This window comes from Cebidichthys violaceus, unplaced genomic scaffold (genome assembly GCF_023349555.1).
Source record: "Cebidichthys violaceus isolate CVI_PGR_0920_01 unplaced genomic scaffold, fCebVio1.0.p SCAF_9, whole genome shotgun sequence".
NCBI classification, from domain to species: Eukaryota; Metazoa; Chordata; class Actinopteri; order Perciformes; family Stichaeidae; genus Cebidichthys; species Cebidichthys violaceus.
Window position 1 is genome coordinate 10,682,146 of NW_027176975.1, and position 14,276 is coordinate 10,696,421.

General features: G+C 42.7%; 1 protein-coding gene across 1 annotated transcript in view; it reads right to left on the minus strand.

Moving 5' to 3' along the window:
• kiaa0825 (KIAA0825 ortholog) overlaps positions 1-14,276 on the minus strand; it is a 109,580-nt gene that overhangs the window by 56,992 nt on the left and 38,312 nt on the right. Inside the window, 7 exon segments of the mRNA XM_068704135.1 lie at positions 3,252-3,346; positions 4,843-4,998; positions 7,030-7,174; positions 9,547-9,653; positions 9,907-10,211; positions 10,301-10,531; positions 13,217-13,396. Of these exon segments, the coding sequence (XP_068560236.1) occupies positions 3,252-3,346; positions 4,843-4,998; positions 7,030-7,174; positions 9,547-9,653; positions 9,907-10,211; positions 10,301-10,531; positions 13,217-13,396 (1,219 nt within the window).

The following is a 14,276-nucleotide window of genomic DNA, read 5'->3' on the forward strand; positions in this document are numbered from 1 at the left end:
AATTCAATGAAACATTGAGATATAGGCCAATTGTTTTTCGTTTTTTTAAAGATCGTCTAACACCCTTAAATCAAAAAGGCCTTGCAACCCCCTGTGAAGCTTTAGCGACCCCTAGTGAGGGGTCTTGACCCCCAGGCTGGGAACCAATGGACTACGTGAAATAATTTAAGTCCAGAAAGATGGTGTTGAGATGATTAAAATGGGGTTATGAGAACTATGATTACATTACAGTCATTTAGCATACATACAATTCATATTTCTACACCGTAGGCACAGCTACGGAAGCAATTTGGGGTTAAGGGTCTTGCTCAAGGACACATTGACATGTGACTTGCGAAACCAGAGCCGGGGATTGAACCGCAGATCCTCTGATTGAAGGATGGCCCTGCTCTCCACTTAGCCGTGGTCACCGTGTGTAAAACCCAAAGCAACAATGATAATTGAAAGACTTTCTATGGAAATTTGAAAGAAATAGAACACTGTAGAGATACAATTATAGATTTTGTACAAGGCCTGCAAATGTGGGTACAACTAGGCTAGAGCCTCAGTCTGACTTTCAGTCAACCAGTTATCCTCCCAGTCAGTCAGTCCATCATCTATCCATCACGAGACCTGCCATCAAAAAAGACCAACAGGCTAGTCAGCCTCCTAGCCATTGGGTCAAAATGCCTTTCAGCCTGTCATAAATCCACCTAATCTATTCCACTAATGGCTGCCTCTTACTGTACATCCATTGCACCAAGCAGTAAGTACCTAACCAAGCTAGTCCACCAGTTAGTCAGCCATTTAGCCAGCAAATAAGCAGGCTAAAAAAGTTAGCCCACCCACAAGTCGTCCATCTATCCATTCAAACTTCCAGCCTGCCAAGAAGCCAGGTCAGCCAGTCAGCCAGTCAACCCTGGGGGTCCTTCGGTGGTATTAATCAGTCTGGTTTCTGCTGAAAAGCTCAATCTGCACATGATGGATGATCCGTCGTGCGGAGGGAACCGAAGTGACAGGTGACAAAGAAGGACACACACACCTGTATAAATCCACTCTCCCTCCTGTCTGGCTACACCGCCAAGGTAGCAGGGTGAAAGTGTATGTGTGTGTGTGTGCGTGTTTATATGTGTGTGCAGGCGCAAGTGTCTCAGCATGTGTCCTGCTCTGCTAATGAAGTCATCTGAACAGTGATTTAACAGCCCTGGTGTAAAAGCCCACCGCCCTTAACTCATAGCCTTGCTCCATTAGAATGTGATATAAACCCTGGGCACAATAACTGTCCTGCCACTGTAACAATATATAGGGGGCCAATGGGCCACACTGCTAACTCACAGTCAAGGGAGTGAAAATATATTGGCTGTGTACAGGGAAGGGAAGTCATTCAAGGAGAATAAAACTCATAAGACAGAAAATACAGAACATCACAAGGTCACATTGACGGGTGTTGTTATACAGTATGGGACAACGCCATTACTATTAACATTGTCAAGAGTGTAAGATTATATCTTCTAGTTTGTCCAGCAACTGGAGGGAGTAAAAGAGTAATTGTTGTGAAGCCTCTGTGAAAACAGCCACGGGCACTTCAGTCTGCGGTTACGCAGAAAGCATTATCCTTATCTGCACTAACAAATGGATCATATGATCCGACATCAGTGTGCTTATCCCGTGAATGGTCTTCCATAGCTTGAGAGATATTTTTGAGTCGAAGATGGATCTGAGGAAAACTTTGACAGCTTACATGTCGCCAGCCGTGAAACTAACTTCCTGCTCCGTGCGAGCGTCTCAGGCAGAACCAAAGCCGTTCTCCAAATCCTCCATGAAATCTGCTCCTCTGGCCCAACAAAGAGGGGCTAATGAGGCAAATGGCAGAATCTCAGACACTTTGATACTTTGAGATTAGGGGTGAATTATATAACCTTTACCCCCTCCATCCTTCCTCATACTTTTTGGTGCCTTGTCAGTATTGACTGCTCTCTCTCTCTCTCTCTCTCTCTCTCTCTCTCTCTCTCTCTCTCTCTCTCTCTCTCTCTCTCTCTCTCTCTCTCTTTCCGTGTCACTCACAATCTCAAACTGCATCCAATCTCCTCTTTTTTTCCCCTCCCTCTTCCTATCTGACTTCACTGCATTCAGTTTCTATTCATGTATGCCCCAACACTAATTTGGCTCAGTCAAGCGATGACAGTATCTGTTTTAACATGCAACAAAGCAGCATATAAGGGGAGGAAGAATGGAGTGTGGGTGTATGTGAGAAGAGGCATGAAGGCGACAAAGCTCGTCACAGCAGAGCACAGAGCCGTGTACTTCACCCTTATTAGACCTGTGTCCTTGGCAGATGCAGAGCTTGCCCTTTGTTAGAAAGGTGTGTGTGTGTGTGTGTGTGTGTGTGTGTGTGTGTGTGTGTGTGTTACAATGGTGGTGATTTAGAATGGATTGGGCGTATAGGCGTGGAGACAAGGTGCAGTAGCCCCATGGCTCCCTGATAGCTGGCTGCGTGACAGCTGTGAATGGAGAACAGGGAACAGCCTGAAGTATTGCCATCTAATATGTGTCACATACCTGCATAAATATTTATGCCCATTGCAGAGCATAACAGGAGAGGAGGGGGGAAAGATGGGACAAGAGTGGTGGACTTGGATTGAAAAACTCTTAAGATCTGAGCTAGCCACTCTTTTTCAAATCTTTAACAACCTGTCTGGTTGTTTCAAGGCCTGGGAAGTACATGAACAGCAGGCATGCCTCAATTACTGAAATCTGCAACACGTTTTGTCCATACAGACAGTCAGTCACACATGCATTAACAAAGACAGAATCCCATGATTCAACACACACAGGATATCATAGCACTCCAATATCCCTTTTCCAAAGAGTTCTTTCCACAGCTCAGCCTCCATTGTGGAAGCCACAGGAGCCCTTGGCCTTTGAACAAAGTGGAAGTTTGAACCTCTGATGAAGAGCAGCTGGGCTATATGATCCCCAATGACTGGAGCTTATGCCAAAGTTAAGTCAAATAGGGAATTTGGGGATGGAGGGAAACTTGCCTCCGGAGTCCCAAGTGAACGGCTCATTTTGTACAGGTATAGACACGACTGATGCAGCACATGTCTCTTTGGAGCGGGCCTTTTGTTTCATAAAAAGACTGCTCAACAACAAAAACATGGATCATAATAAAAACATGAAAACACAAATACTGACACTTGCATTTGCATGTGCATACACACACAACTGTCAGTGAACATGTGTATATGTAACAAGTGAAATGAGTGTTTTACCTGTTGGCCAGCAGAGTTTTGAAGGTGACCTGACTCATGCCCTGGTATGCTGGCAGCAGCCTTGGCCAGTCCCATGCCCAATCGACCGCTGCACTCTGTTGATGTATGAGGATAGGGTATTGTTAGTTATTAATCAGGGTTAATACCATCAGTGCATTACCGCTCCAGCTGGGACCCACTAACAAAGGAGGAAGGGGGTCCCCAGCACAGGCTACCGACACCAGGCGATCAATCATGTCCGCACAAGAAGGTTTTTATTCCAATAAGACAGCAATTAATTTATAAATCCATTTGGGGGGATGTAGCCATCATTTATAGAAAGATAAATCAATTTTGGGAGGGAGTCGTTACTCTTGTGACTGCTTGGATTTTTTTCTTTCCGTCTTCAATGGCACCCCGCCAGACCCCCCCCCCCCCCCCCCCCCCATCTTGCTCTCTCTCTCTTTTTCGTAAACACATACACATGTACTCACACACACAAACACACTTGGCACTAGCACCATATTGGGAAAGCAAATAAAAATCAGATTGCTTTGATTGCCAAAATGTCACTCTTAACTCCAGGCTGAGTTTTATTGACAAAAGGAGGAGAACTCCACTTGTTCCCTCCATCCATCCATCCCCCCTCTGCTCCTTCCTCACAGGTGATTGATGGATGTAACTTTTTTCCTCCACCTGCCATTTTATTTGACAAACAACACAGGCACCTGAAGCGGAGAAGGCATTTTAATCATTCTCTTAATAGGGTGTTTCTATGCAAAGCTATGCAGCCTCCTGTGATAAGCCAAAACAGGCCAAGTCTTAGGATTAAAACATGTCTGTTCTTGAAAACAATAGTGGAATCACAGCTACATTACAAGAGATGTGATGTGTGTATAAATACATCTGATCCGTTTAAAAAAAAAGTATAATGATAAACACACAAGACTGTCTTGGGGAAGCTTCTGTTAATTATTTTGTGTGATATCAGCAGTATTTCCCTTGATAGAAGGAGAGAAATGCTGACAACTCACACATTGAGCTAAAACTACCTGTAGCTAGACTTATCCCCTTTATGGAGAAAAAATCTAACAATTAACTGAAAAACCACGGTGGCACTCCTGGGGATATGTTTGGGGTAAGAGGGTATACGGTTCAAAGCCCCAAAGAAGTGCACTTTAAGACTGCACTCTCCTTTAACATTACTCTTTCTTTTATGAAAAAGAAATCTTCTCTCATCTTTTCACCTTTTCAGTGTGCTTTTCTTCCTGTCAGCCTAACTCCTGCCTGGAAAAAGCAGCGACCTATGGAGAATAGGAAAGCCGAGCCCCAGAAAGACCTGACAACTTCAGAGATTGCCAGAGTATCCAGTTCGCTAGAGACTCAAACAGCTCCTAACCTTCAACATTAAGCTTCTGGCCTCGGGAGGAAGTTAATACGACACCGCCCTGCACATTACAAGTACACCCCCACAGTACAAAGTCTAGAGACATGAAGAAGCTCCAATAATCAAGATAATATCAAAGACATTTCATATAGCTAAAATAAATAATAAATCCACGATTTGCTACTAAAATAAACTGTGATGACGACCTAAACATGGTTGACGAACCTGATGCAGCTTCTTCTTGCCAATGTGGTCAAATTGGTGGAGAGGATTGAAACCGTCCGTGTCCCCATGACTCTCACAGCCGAGGTCAAAGATTATCGAGTGAGGAGGATTATTGGGCGAGTTTGTGCTTCCACTTAGTTCAAACATCAGTAGTTCCTGTGTCCAAGACGGAAGTGGAAAGAAAGGGCAAAAACACAAGAGAGACAGAGGAGGAAAGTTAAAAAAGACATCTTATGACAGAAAGACTGACAATACATTCAATAAAAAAGGCTGACAAACTAAGACCAACAGGGAGAGGCCAAAAAGTTATTTACAAGAAAAACTTCTTGCAACAGAGGATACACAAGGCCATTCAGGATACAGCATACCGACATTATTGCTTTTTGCTTGTGAAAACGATAACGCACTTTTGAAAGTTTTGATTCCACGGACATGCAGTTTCAGTGATACAACAAAAGCACAAAGTTCAGATATTGTTTTATACTGCACTTTTTTCTAGACAACCATAGTAATGGGCAGATTGGTCTCCATCTCCATATTTTCTAATTAATCCGCCTCAAAAAAAGTTTAATTAAACAGAGCTGTTCAGAAAAAGAGTAATGAAAACACAGATCATACCCATATAGATGATGTGTGTGGATGTAGAGACAGAGAAGGGTCTTCAGGGCACCACAATGCTTTCTAATTTTGTTTCTGTAACCTTTGCTGTGGTTGTTTGGTGCAGGTGTCTTGCAAGATGTACAGTATAAAGTAATGAGTGTGTGTGTGTGTGTGTGTGTGTGTGTGTGTGTGTGTGTGTGTGTGTGTGTGTGTGTGTGTGTGTGTGTGTACATAGGCATCCCGGTGTGAATTCACTATATTCCCATCCGTCAACTTGACATGGCCTCTGAACCTCCTATCCCTCCACCTCACCACCAGCCCGGTCTGTCCCTGACCTTTGTGTTCCTGCCTCGACCGTGGGAGGGTAGAGCTACACGAGCTGGCAGGAGGGTAACTCAGAGCATACTTTGGAATCCCATTCACAACCTATTAAATCGCTACGCAGAGTTATAGCTGTTCACAGATCCCATCAATAGCAGCATAATGTATATGGTGCTTATGTTTGTATTATTCTTCGGTGTGGTAATAGACAGTCTATAGGAGGGCCGTGTCTGTAATAGTCACATGAGCACCAACCAGATGTGGTTTCTCCTTGCTCTTTAGAAAACCCTATAACTACAGTACATATGCTGCTATGCTGTTCAAAGATTCAAAGATAATTAAAGTTAAGAATAAGTCTGGTGATATATATTTCTGAATATCAACACATGCCATTAAAAGACCAAAACCAACAATTGATTAATTAGCCAACAACTAGTTTATTCCTATGTGCCATACAGCGCTGTTGTTTTCCAAAAAAATAATAGAAATATTTCAGTCAGCCCCACTGTTGAATTGGGTGACGTTCTTCATTACAATTAACATGGGCGGTGAAGTTTATTGTGTAAATAATGTAATTCATCCCACATACACATCCTGCTGCCATAAACACTAGAGCGCCAAATCTGCAGCAGAAAATGGTCCCTAACAAAGACACTTTTATATTTATTAAAAAATGACAGTGTCTACTTAATAATTCATAATCTGTCAACTAACTAAAAAAGATGTATGTCCTCAGTAGGAAACCCTTGTGCCTGAATGTTACAGAACTGGTGGGGAAGCTGGAAAGAATTGGGAAATGGACTAAAACACTTTTTTTACACAGTTTTACCAACTGTGTACTTAACCGAAAACATCACTGAACTCCCTGTCTATATAAATCTACTCCAATAAATGTGGGCACTTTCTAGAAAACTTCTACTTTTCAGTCTGTTAAACTTTTTTTCTTTGAAGTCTGTTTAGCTAAAATAACTTCTACTTGAGATTTTTAAAAAGAAGAACCACTGCTCTTTCTCACTCAGATCTCCTCCAAAGAGTTCTACACTGAACGTGGTAACTCCATGTGGTCCCCTCTACTCTACATGTGGTGAGCGTATAACACAGGAAATCACTGTAGGTTTGCACCCTTGAGGTCACCTGAACAACAGAAGATCAGAACAAGCAGACTGCACACAAGCAGCCCTCTTCCCTCTGTCTCCCCCTCCTGAACAGCCTGCGGCCTCAGGCCAGCAGCCACCTAATTGCTGGGGAGAGGGAGTGCTTCCCTACCTCATTGCCTTGGATGATGTGATAGATCTGCCTCAGGTAGTCGCTGCCACCTGCTTTGTGGCAGACCTCCAGCAGCATCAGGCCTATTTTCTGCTCAGTCAGTTCAGCCGCAGCGACTCCGCTTTCCTTTCCTCGCTCAAACACACTGAGAGAGAAACAGAGATGGGAAAAGGAGGAGATGGGAGAGTGGGGCAAAGAGAAAGTAGAGGAAACAGGAAGGCGTCAGCTTGTATCTCTATACCACCTCTGGCTGAGGAAGTGATTTCTGATTTAGAGAAGAATTTGAGGTACAATTTGGAATTTGCTATACACAAGATAATTAACTGAAATACGACTAGTTCAGAATTAATGTTTTATTTTGTTTTAGAGAAAGCATTCACTCCAGAGGGCAAATTAACTTAAAATGCAATTTTTGGCAAGGACAGAGATATATTTGTTCGCTCCACTGAACATTCTGAAAACCAGTCTGGTCAAGTGAGAAATACAGTCAAATTATTCAGGGTTAGATAACAAAATAATTTCCACTGTTTTCATTACCATTCATGAGATACATAGGGGAATTTTGACTGAAGGATGTTGGTGCACTAAAAGCGATTGGTGTGTGTGTTCTCAGGTGCATATGTGTGTGTGTGTAATTGTGTGTCAAGGTCCTCATGCATGTACAGTCCCCAACCCTGGCAGACGCCCGCATCGTTTTCCTGCCCTTCCTGTATGGATGGATATCACACTACCGTCCATCAAACCTTCCCCTTCACATACACTTCCTGTCATTGTTCTCTCTCTCTCTCTCTCTCTCTCTCTCTTCCCCTTTGTAATTATAAGGTGGCAGAAACGGTGTCGCCTGTCAGCCAGCCATTGGCTGCTTGACATTGAGAGTGGCAAAGGAAGAGGAGTCCCCTCTCGTCCATGTACATTGCTTCATTCTTTTGCCTGGCGGCCCAGCGTTGGTGTTGTCTGCGATGGTGGCTGTGCATCCGTGTCAGCACCTGCGCTGTATCCTTTCCTGTCCATCACTGTGCAGGTGAAGCAGATGATTGGATTCAGTCAGCGGGGTGATTAATGAGGGCCCCTCCGGATTTGGGACAGCCTATCAATCATGTCATTAGGGCCAATGTGCCCTGAAAGAGGCAGACCTCCGCCAAGGAATAACTGCATTCATCTTCATCTGTGTATGCATCCCGTCAGCCCAGCCAGGGTCACCATGATGGAGAACAATAATCTTCTCCTCTACAAATTACTTTGCAAAGACAAGGTGGGTGGCGTGGGGAGGGGGGTTGCTATTGGGAAAGGAAGGAGGGAAAGTGGGATGAGGGAAGGGCTCAAAAGGGGGCAAATGTTCTTTTTTTGAGGGGTTTACTCCGTGTGTGTGTGTGTGTACATGAGTGAGATGCCAGTAAGTTGAGTGCCAGTTGTTTTTGGAGTTATTACACTCTCTCTCTCTCTCTCTCTCTCTCTCTCTCTCTCTCTCTCTCTCTCTCTCTCTCTCTCTTTCTCTCTCTCTCTCTCTCTCTCTCTCTCTCTGACACTGTATTCTGATTGTTTACAAGCCAGGCGTCACTTCCCTGTGAAGGTTAGTTTAATGAATAGTAATGATCCCAGTGAATGCCACCGACAGGTGATACATAATCACTCTTCTTTCACTTTTCCTCTCAACCCCCTCCCCTCCCCACCCCTGCACCGCCCTCTTCTTTCTCTTCTTTTTTTTGCCCCCATCTCGTCCCTTCTTCCTGTTACTAAAGCAGACAGCATTTCCAAGAAATGGCCATGATCAACTCACTGTTTTTATGTATTTGATTCTACTTTTTTTAATTGTACATGTCGTGTTACGGCGCTGAATCACCTTTTTATGAGGATGGATGTATCCAAAGTTTGTTATGATGAAGTGAGCAACCAGAGGCGCAATTTCTGGGAACAAGCTACAAAACATCGAGCCAAAGGTCACAGATCAGCCCAAAGTGAAAGCTGTTTTCCCATCACTCCAGCCTGCAGTCCACTCAGTCGGACGACATGTCCATCATTTACCACCACAAACAAATCTGAGGTTCATTGATCTTACTCATGAAGCTTTTCAATGAAAAATGATCTCAATGATACGATACATCAGAATTTGAATGCTCAATTAAAAAAAGCATATCTAAGCTGCATTCTTTTTCACTGGCTTATTCAGTATCTATATTGAATGTCAAGTAACTGACTACGCCATCAGTCAGTAAGATAAGTTTGAACCACCTCCTTCATCAGAGTATCAGCCCTCAACCTCCATCTAATTATTGATAAATCACTAAAATGATGTACTGGGGAATTAATTTCATAAAAGGCTGTGTTACGATCAAAATGATCTGAATGAAATTATACTTCATTTTTTGTTGAAGGTGCACATGGAAAATCAATACCAATTGGCACTAATGATGGATATATATATAGCACTTTCCTGTATGCATGAAAACACTAATATAACCCCCATCAACACCATTCTGACCTTGACCTGTAGCTACATCCCTGCAGAGGATCTCTCACCTGTCTGAGCAGAGCTTCCGGGCCTTCTGCAGCTGCATATTTGTCCACTTGGGTCTTTTTTCCTCCAGAGCCTGCAGAACTTTTTGCACTGTAGGTTTGGGAACACCCTGTTAGACAAACAACAGACCATTAAGGAAAATGAGTAAAAGTCAGATGAGTTAATGGCACACATTAAATCAACTATGAATATGATGAAATCATGGTATTTGGGTTTTTATACACACACATATACTGTATATATAAGTAAGCAGTTTCAGCCAGAACACTGCCTTACCCTAAATTGAAACTTCAAATTTCCTAGTTATTAAAATAGATAGTTTTGTTATTATTAATTTTTGTTACATTAACCTTAGGCCTTACCTTCTGTTGAATGCCCATGGAAGCCTGTAGGCACTCAGCCAGTAGGTACAGGGGTTCCTTTACGCCACGGTCCAGTGCCAGACCACTGATCTGTTCTAGTGTGTCTGAGTCCTCCAGGCCCTGGATCAGACAGCCTAACAGGGCCCAGAGTAACAGGCCCATTAAGCGCAGCTGCCGGGCATGCTGGGAGAGGTGCTTCTCTGCCACTTGGAAGAGGAAGCGGATGGGGAGAGGCACGGACGCTACGGCCAAGGGCAGATTGGTGAAAATGAAGGACAAGGCTTGAATGATTACGGATATGACAGCTGCAAGGAAAAAGAAATGTTAGTTTTGGAAAACAACCCTACAATGTCTTGAACATCACTTGAAAATGTGAGACATAGTATGTGCGTACTCTTAGTGGCAGCCTCCTTTCCCCGTGCTTCCAGTGGTGTGTAGTTCCACTCTTTGGGTATTTTAGCCAGGACGCTCTCTGGTACATTTTGCTTAAACGAGGCTCCACTGGGCTCCTCTGTGGTCTGCCAACCCACCACCATGGAGACCAGGTGTACCAAGAGGCTGTTGGTTGACTTGGTGACTATCGACCGCACACAGCTGATCACTACAGGTACAGCCTGTGTTGTGTCTGACAAAAACAGCAAAAGAAAGCAGCAAGTAAAGAAGGGTGGCTGAAAGAGCATCACATTGAAGACGACCTTACTAATTGTATAATGTATGTATCATTGATATTTAGACTCAAATTGAAAAAAATAGAGACATTAAGCTGATTCGTACATGAACAAGTTCAGACTACACAATATTTTTGGTGTCACAATGGTCACTGTGTCAGATTAATTGTAGAGTAATAAACACTTGCTAAGACTTGGCCGAGAGACATGACAGACAACATGCTGGTCCTCAACAAGTCAGAAAAGAGGTGCTAGGAACCAACATCCAGTAACAAGAATGGTAACAAACAATGGCGGAGTGTATGATGCTGGCTGTCTTGTGTTTGGGAAAGCCAAAAAAAAGAAAAGAAAAATCAACCTCTCCTCCATTTCATAGTTCCACCTAGCAGCACCAACAACACCATCACTCCTTCGCTTTGCCATGTTTACAGTTGTGCGTGTGTTGGTCAAAGTCACAGACGTGAGGGAGCATGCTGTGAAAGTAAAAAAATCCTAGAATGCAAGTCTTTCGTGAGGGGTCCCAGATGTAACGTCGGTTGTCGTCTACTATGACACATTACACGGGATAAAATGACCGGGCAGGCTACAATCAGGCTGATATTGTGTCGTCTGTATGAAGGACTGAAGTCAATGAAGTAGAAGAAACCCAGATGACACAGATGATATTGACTCATTTAGAGTTACAACTTCGCCATGGAAATGTTCTGCTTTACCAAGTTAACTAAATTCAGTGTGATGCAGTAGAGTTTTTGTAACTGTGTCCGACAATGTGCCATCTGACCGACCGACTAGGTACTTTAGAGAATGAAGATAATCAACTGCAGAAAATTATGTCCAGTTGAATTTATTAAGCAGACATGTTGCCTGCTGCACAAAAAACTCTTTAATTATTTTAAAAGTAGTCATGCAGTACAAAGACGTCTCTCAGTACATAATGAAAAATGAGGCCTCATACTAACATTTAATACTATTCTATTAAAATACAGTTTTATCACTGTACTAGGTCTTAAATCACAAAAGGTTTGAACTTGTAAACTTGTCAAAGACCAGCAGACATGCCATATTATTGATATAAAAATGAAGGGTAGATTAAATTTTATGATTGCTACCAAATTAGAGTGGGTTACATAATAGTCCTCCTAGTCATAGCGCACTCAGTCTGGGTCACAAAATATTTTTTAAACAATGAGAAAATACAGAGACATGAATAGCTTGCACATCCACAGAGTGCAAAGGTATTCTGTTGAAATATCGACACAATAATCGAGTAATACTCAACTTGAATTCAGGTGTTCTCGATCAAACCGAGGTGGCCTGACAATAGAAATCCTAATACCTTCTCCAGGTGCACTATGTCTTTCGTCGCTTTGCCCTTTCATATCCCGCTCATATTGATAGCAGAGCAGCTACAGCGTGAAGTTGTATGGCACCCATAAACTTCCTACAGCTTCAGCTGTAAAACCAAAGGCTACGACAGAGAGATATAGTGCTCTGAAGGCACTGGAAGTGCACTGAAATCTCCAGGGACGTTTAACAAATGTGTGACCTCAGACCCACAGAAAAAGAGGAGAGCGGAACAGAAAATGATATAGCTTTTCGAAGGAGATGCGCTCGGTGGCAGGTGAGACCTAGACCTATTTTTCAAAGTCACTTGGTTCTCAGACTTTATACCGCCCGCTACCATATTGACCGGTGTATTGATTCGAAACAACTGCTACCATGTGATGAAACATCAGTGTAAGTGGAGAAATAATGAAACTCTCAACGTAATCTATGAAAGTTAACTCAGTGAACAGTTTAAATAGAAATGGCACTAAGGGTATCCTGTAACCAAAGTTATAATACAAAGATTTGGCAGAGTCCAATAATTAACCTAATTACACTGTGAGGATAAATGATGATTGGATGACTTTCAGAATTTCTCTCTGGCTCACTCTATCTCTTTTCTGTTCTTCCCCTCTGTCGACCCCTCCCCTGCTCTGTCTCCATCCAAATACTCTTCTCCAATCACCCTAATTTATGCTACAATAATTACCACTCACCCAGGATATAAAAATCACCACCAAAAAGGGCTCCATACTCAACAGGGGTTCTGATTAAGCTCTGTATCAAAGCTTGTACCAGAGAGAGGCGGAAAGAAAGGAAAAGTTGGGGAGTAATTGCCGTCTTTGTGACAGTATTAAAGTCATGCTTTAGTACACGTGCATGCAATGTCAACACTGAACTGTCTTATATTTTCTCATAAACTTTTTTATATTTATTTCATATTATCTGTGGGCAGCTTTACTCTTGTATTTAGAAACATATCTAATACATTTTGAGAAAATGTAAAAATCTGTTTTCCAATTAATTTTAAATTACGAATGACCCTGACTATGCTATGAAAATACTTTTAAAAAATGACATTAAAGTTGCTCTCCTGCAGTACAAATGCATTTTTGGTCACAACAAAAAAACATACTATTTAATAACATTTAAATGTATAATAACATGAAAACAGTATTTCATTTAAAATCACACAATGTAGGGTAGCGCAGTACTGTAATATACAAGAGCACTACTGCTTCTAGGGTTAATCATAGTTCATCGTCTGTAAGGACTCCTGAACCACAACATTATGCAGCAGCTGGTTGCTACTTTACCTGCCAGTGTGTACAGATGTTCCCATATGTGTGACCTTTCCAGGTATGGTTGAAGGATCTGAGTCAAGGCCTTTGGAACATTATTCAGGCAACTGAAGAGGTTGAACAATGCGACTTTTAAGTCATCGCCTGCTTTGCAGCTCTCTGCAGACAACCCTATGCAGCTCTCTTGGCAAAAATCTGAGAAGAAAGCGTCAGTCTGAGTCAGTGAGACACTTCCGGGCACAATACAAATAAATGTGTGGGCAATCAAAATGTCAAAGAATTTATGGAATCTTGATATTCATGAACACTTGTCACGCATACACAATCAACAGGATACACAAAGCAATGAAGAGGCTTACTCATATGCACATATGGTCTCAGTTAGGGTGTGTGTAGGTGAGTGTAAAATCAGAATGTTTTTTGAATTACGATTCAGAAGATATAAACCTTATGGAGGTAGGTAGTGAAAGATATAAAACCCTATCCTATGAAACAGCATCTTGATTTCTTCGCACAAAAACACATTGGAAAATGTCAAGGCTGCCCAACCTGACACATGTTAACAGAAAGGGTGAACAAAAGGCATTGTGAAATAGAAGGGGAAGAAAACCCCTCCATCTGTGTTAGATGGAGAAAAAAAACAGACCAGAAAAAGAAAAAAAACAGAGAAAGAAACAGATTTCAAAGGCACTGCAGCACATGGAGACAGGAAGTGAAAAGGAAGAGGTTTTGACAGGGTGTCCTTGTGGGGGTTGCTGTCTGAGCAGAGGGCTGAGGATGGAGGTGTGTGTTTGTGTAAACCATATGGATGTCTATATATGTGTTTTGTGCGCTTACAAGTGTGCGTGTGTGTGTGTGTGTGTGTGTGTGTGTGTGTGTGTGTGTGTGTGTGTGTGTGTGTGTGTGTGTGTGTGTTAAGTTGACAGGGGTTGCTGAGGAAAGGCCCGTTGCTCCAGAGGTGGCAGACATCCAGCGGTCTGTCAGTCTGCTGTGTGGGAGATGACGGCTATTTGAATAGGAGAGTGTATGCAAGCAGCAGTCAATGAGGGGGTGCTGTGATGGAGGGCAGCGCAGC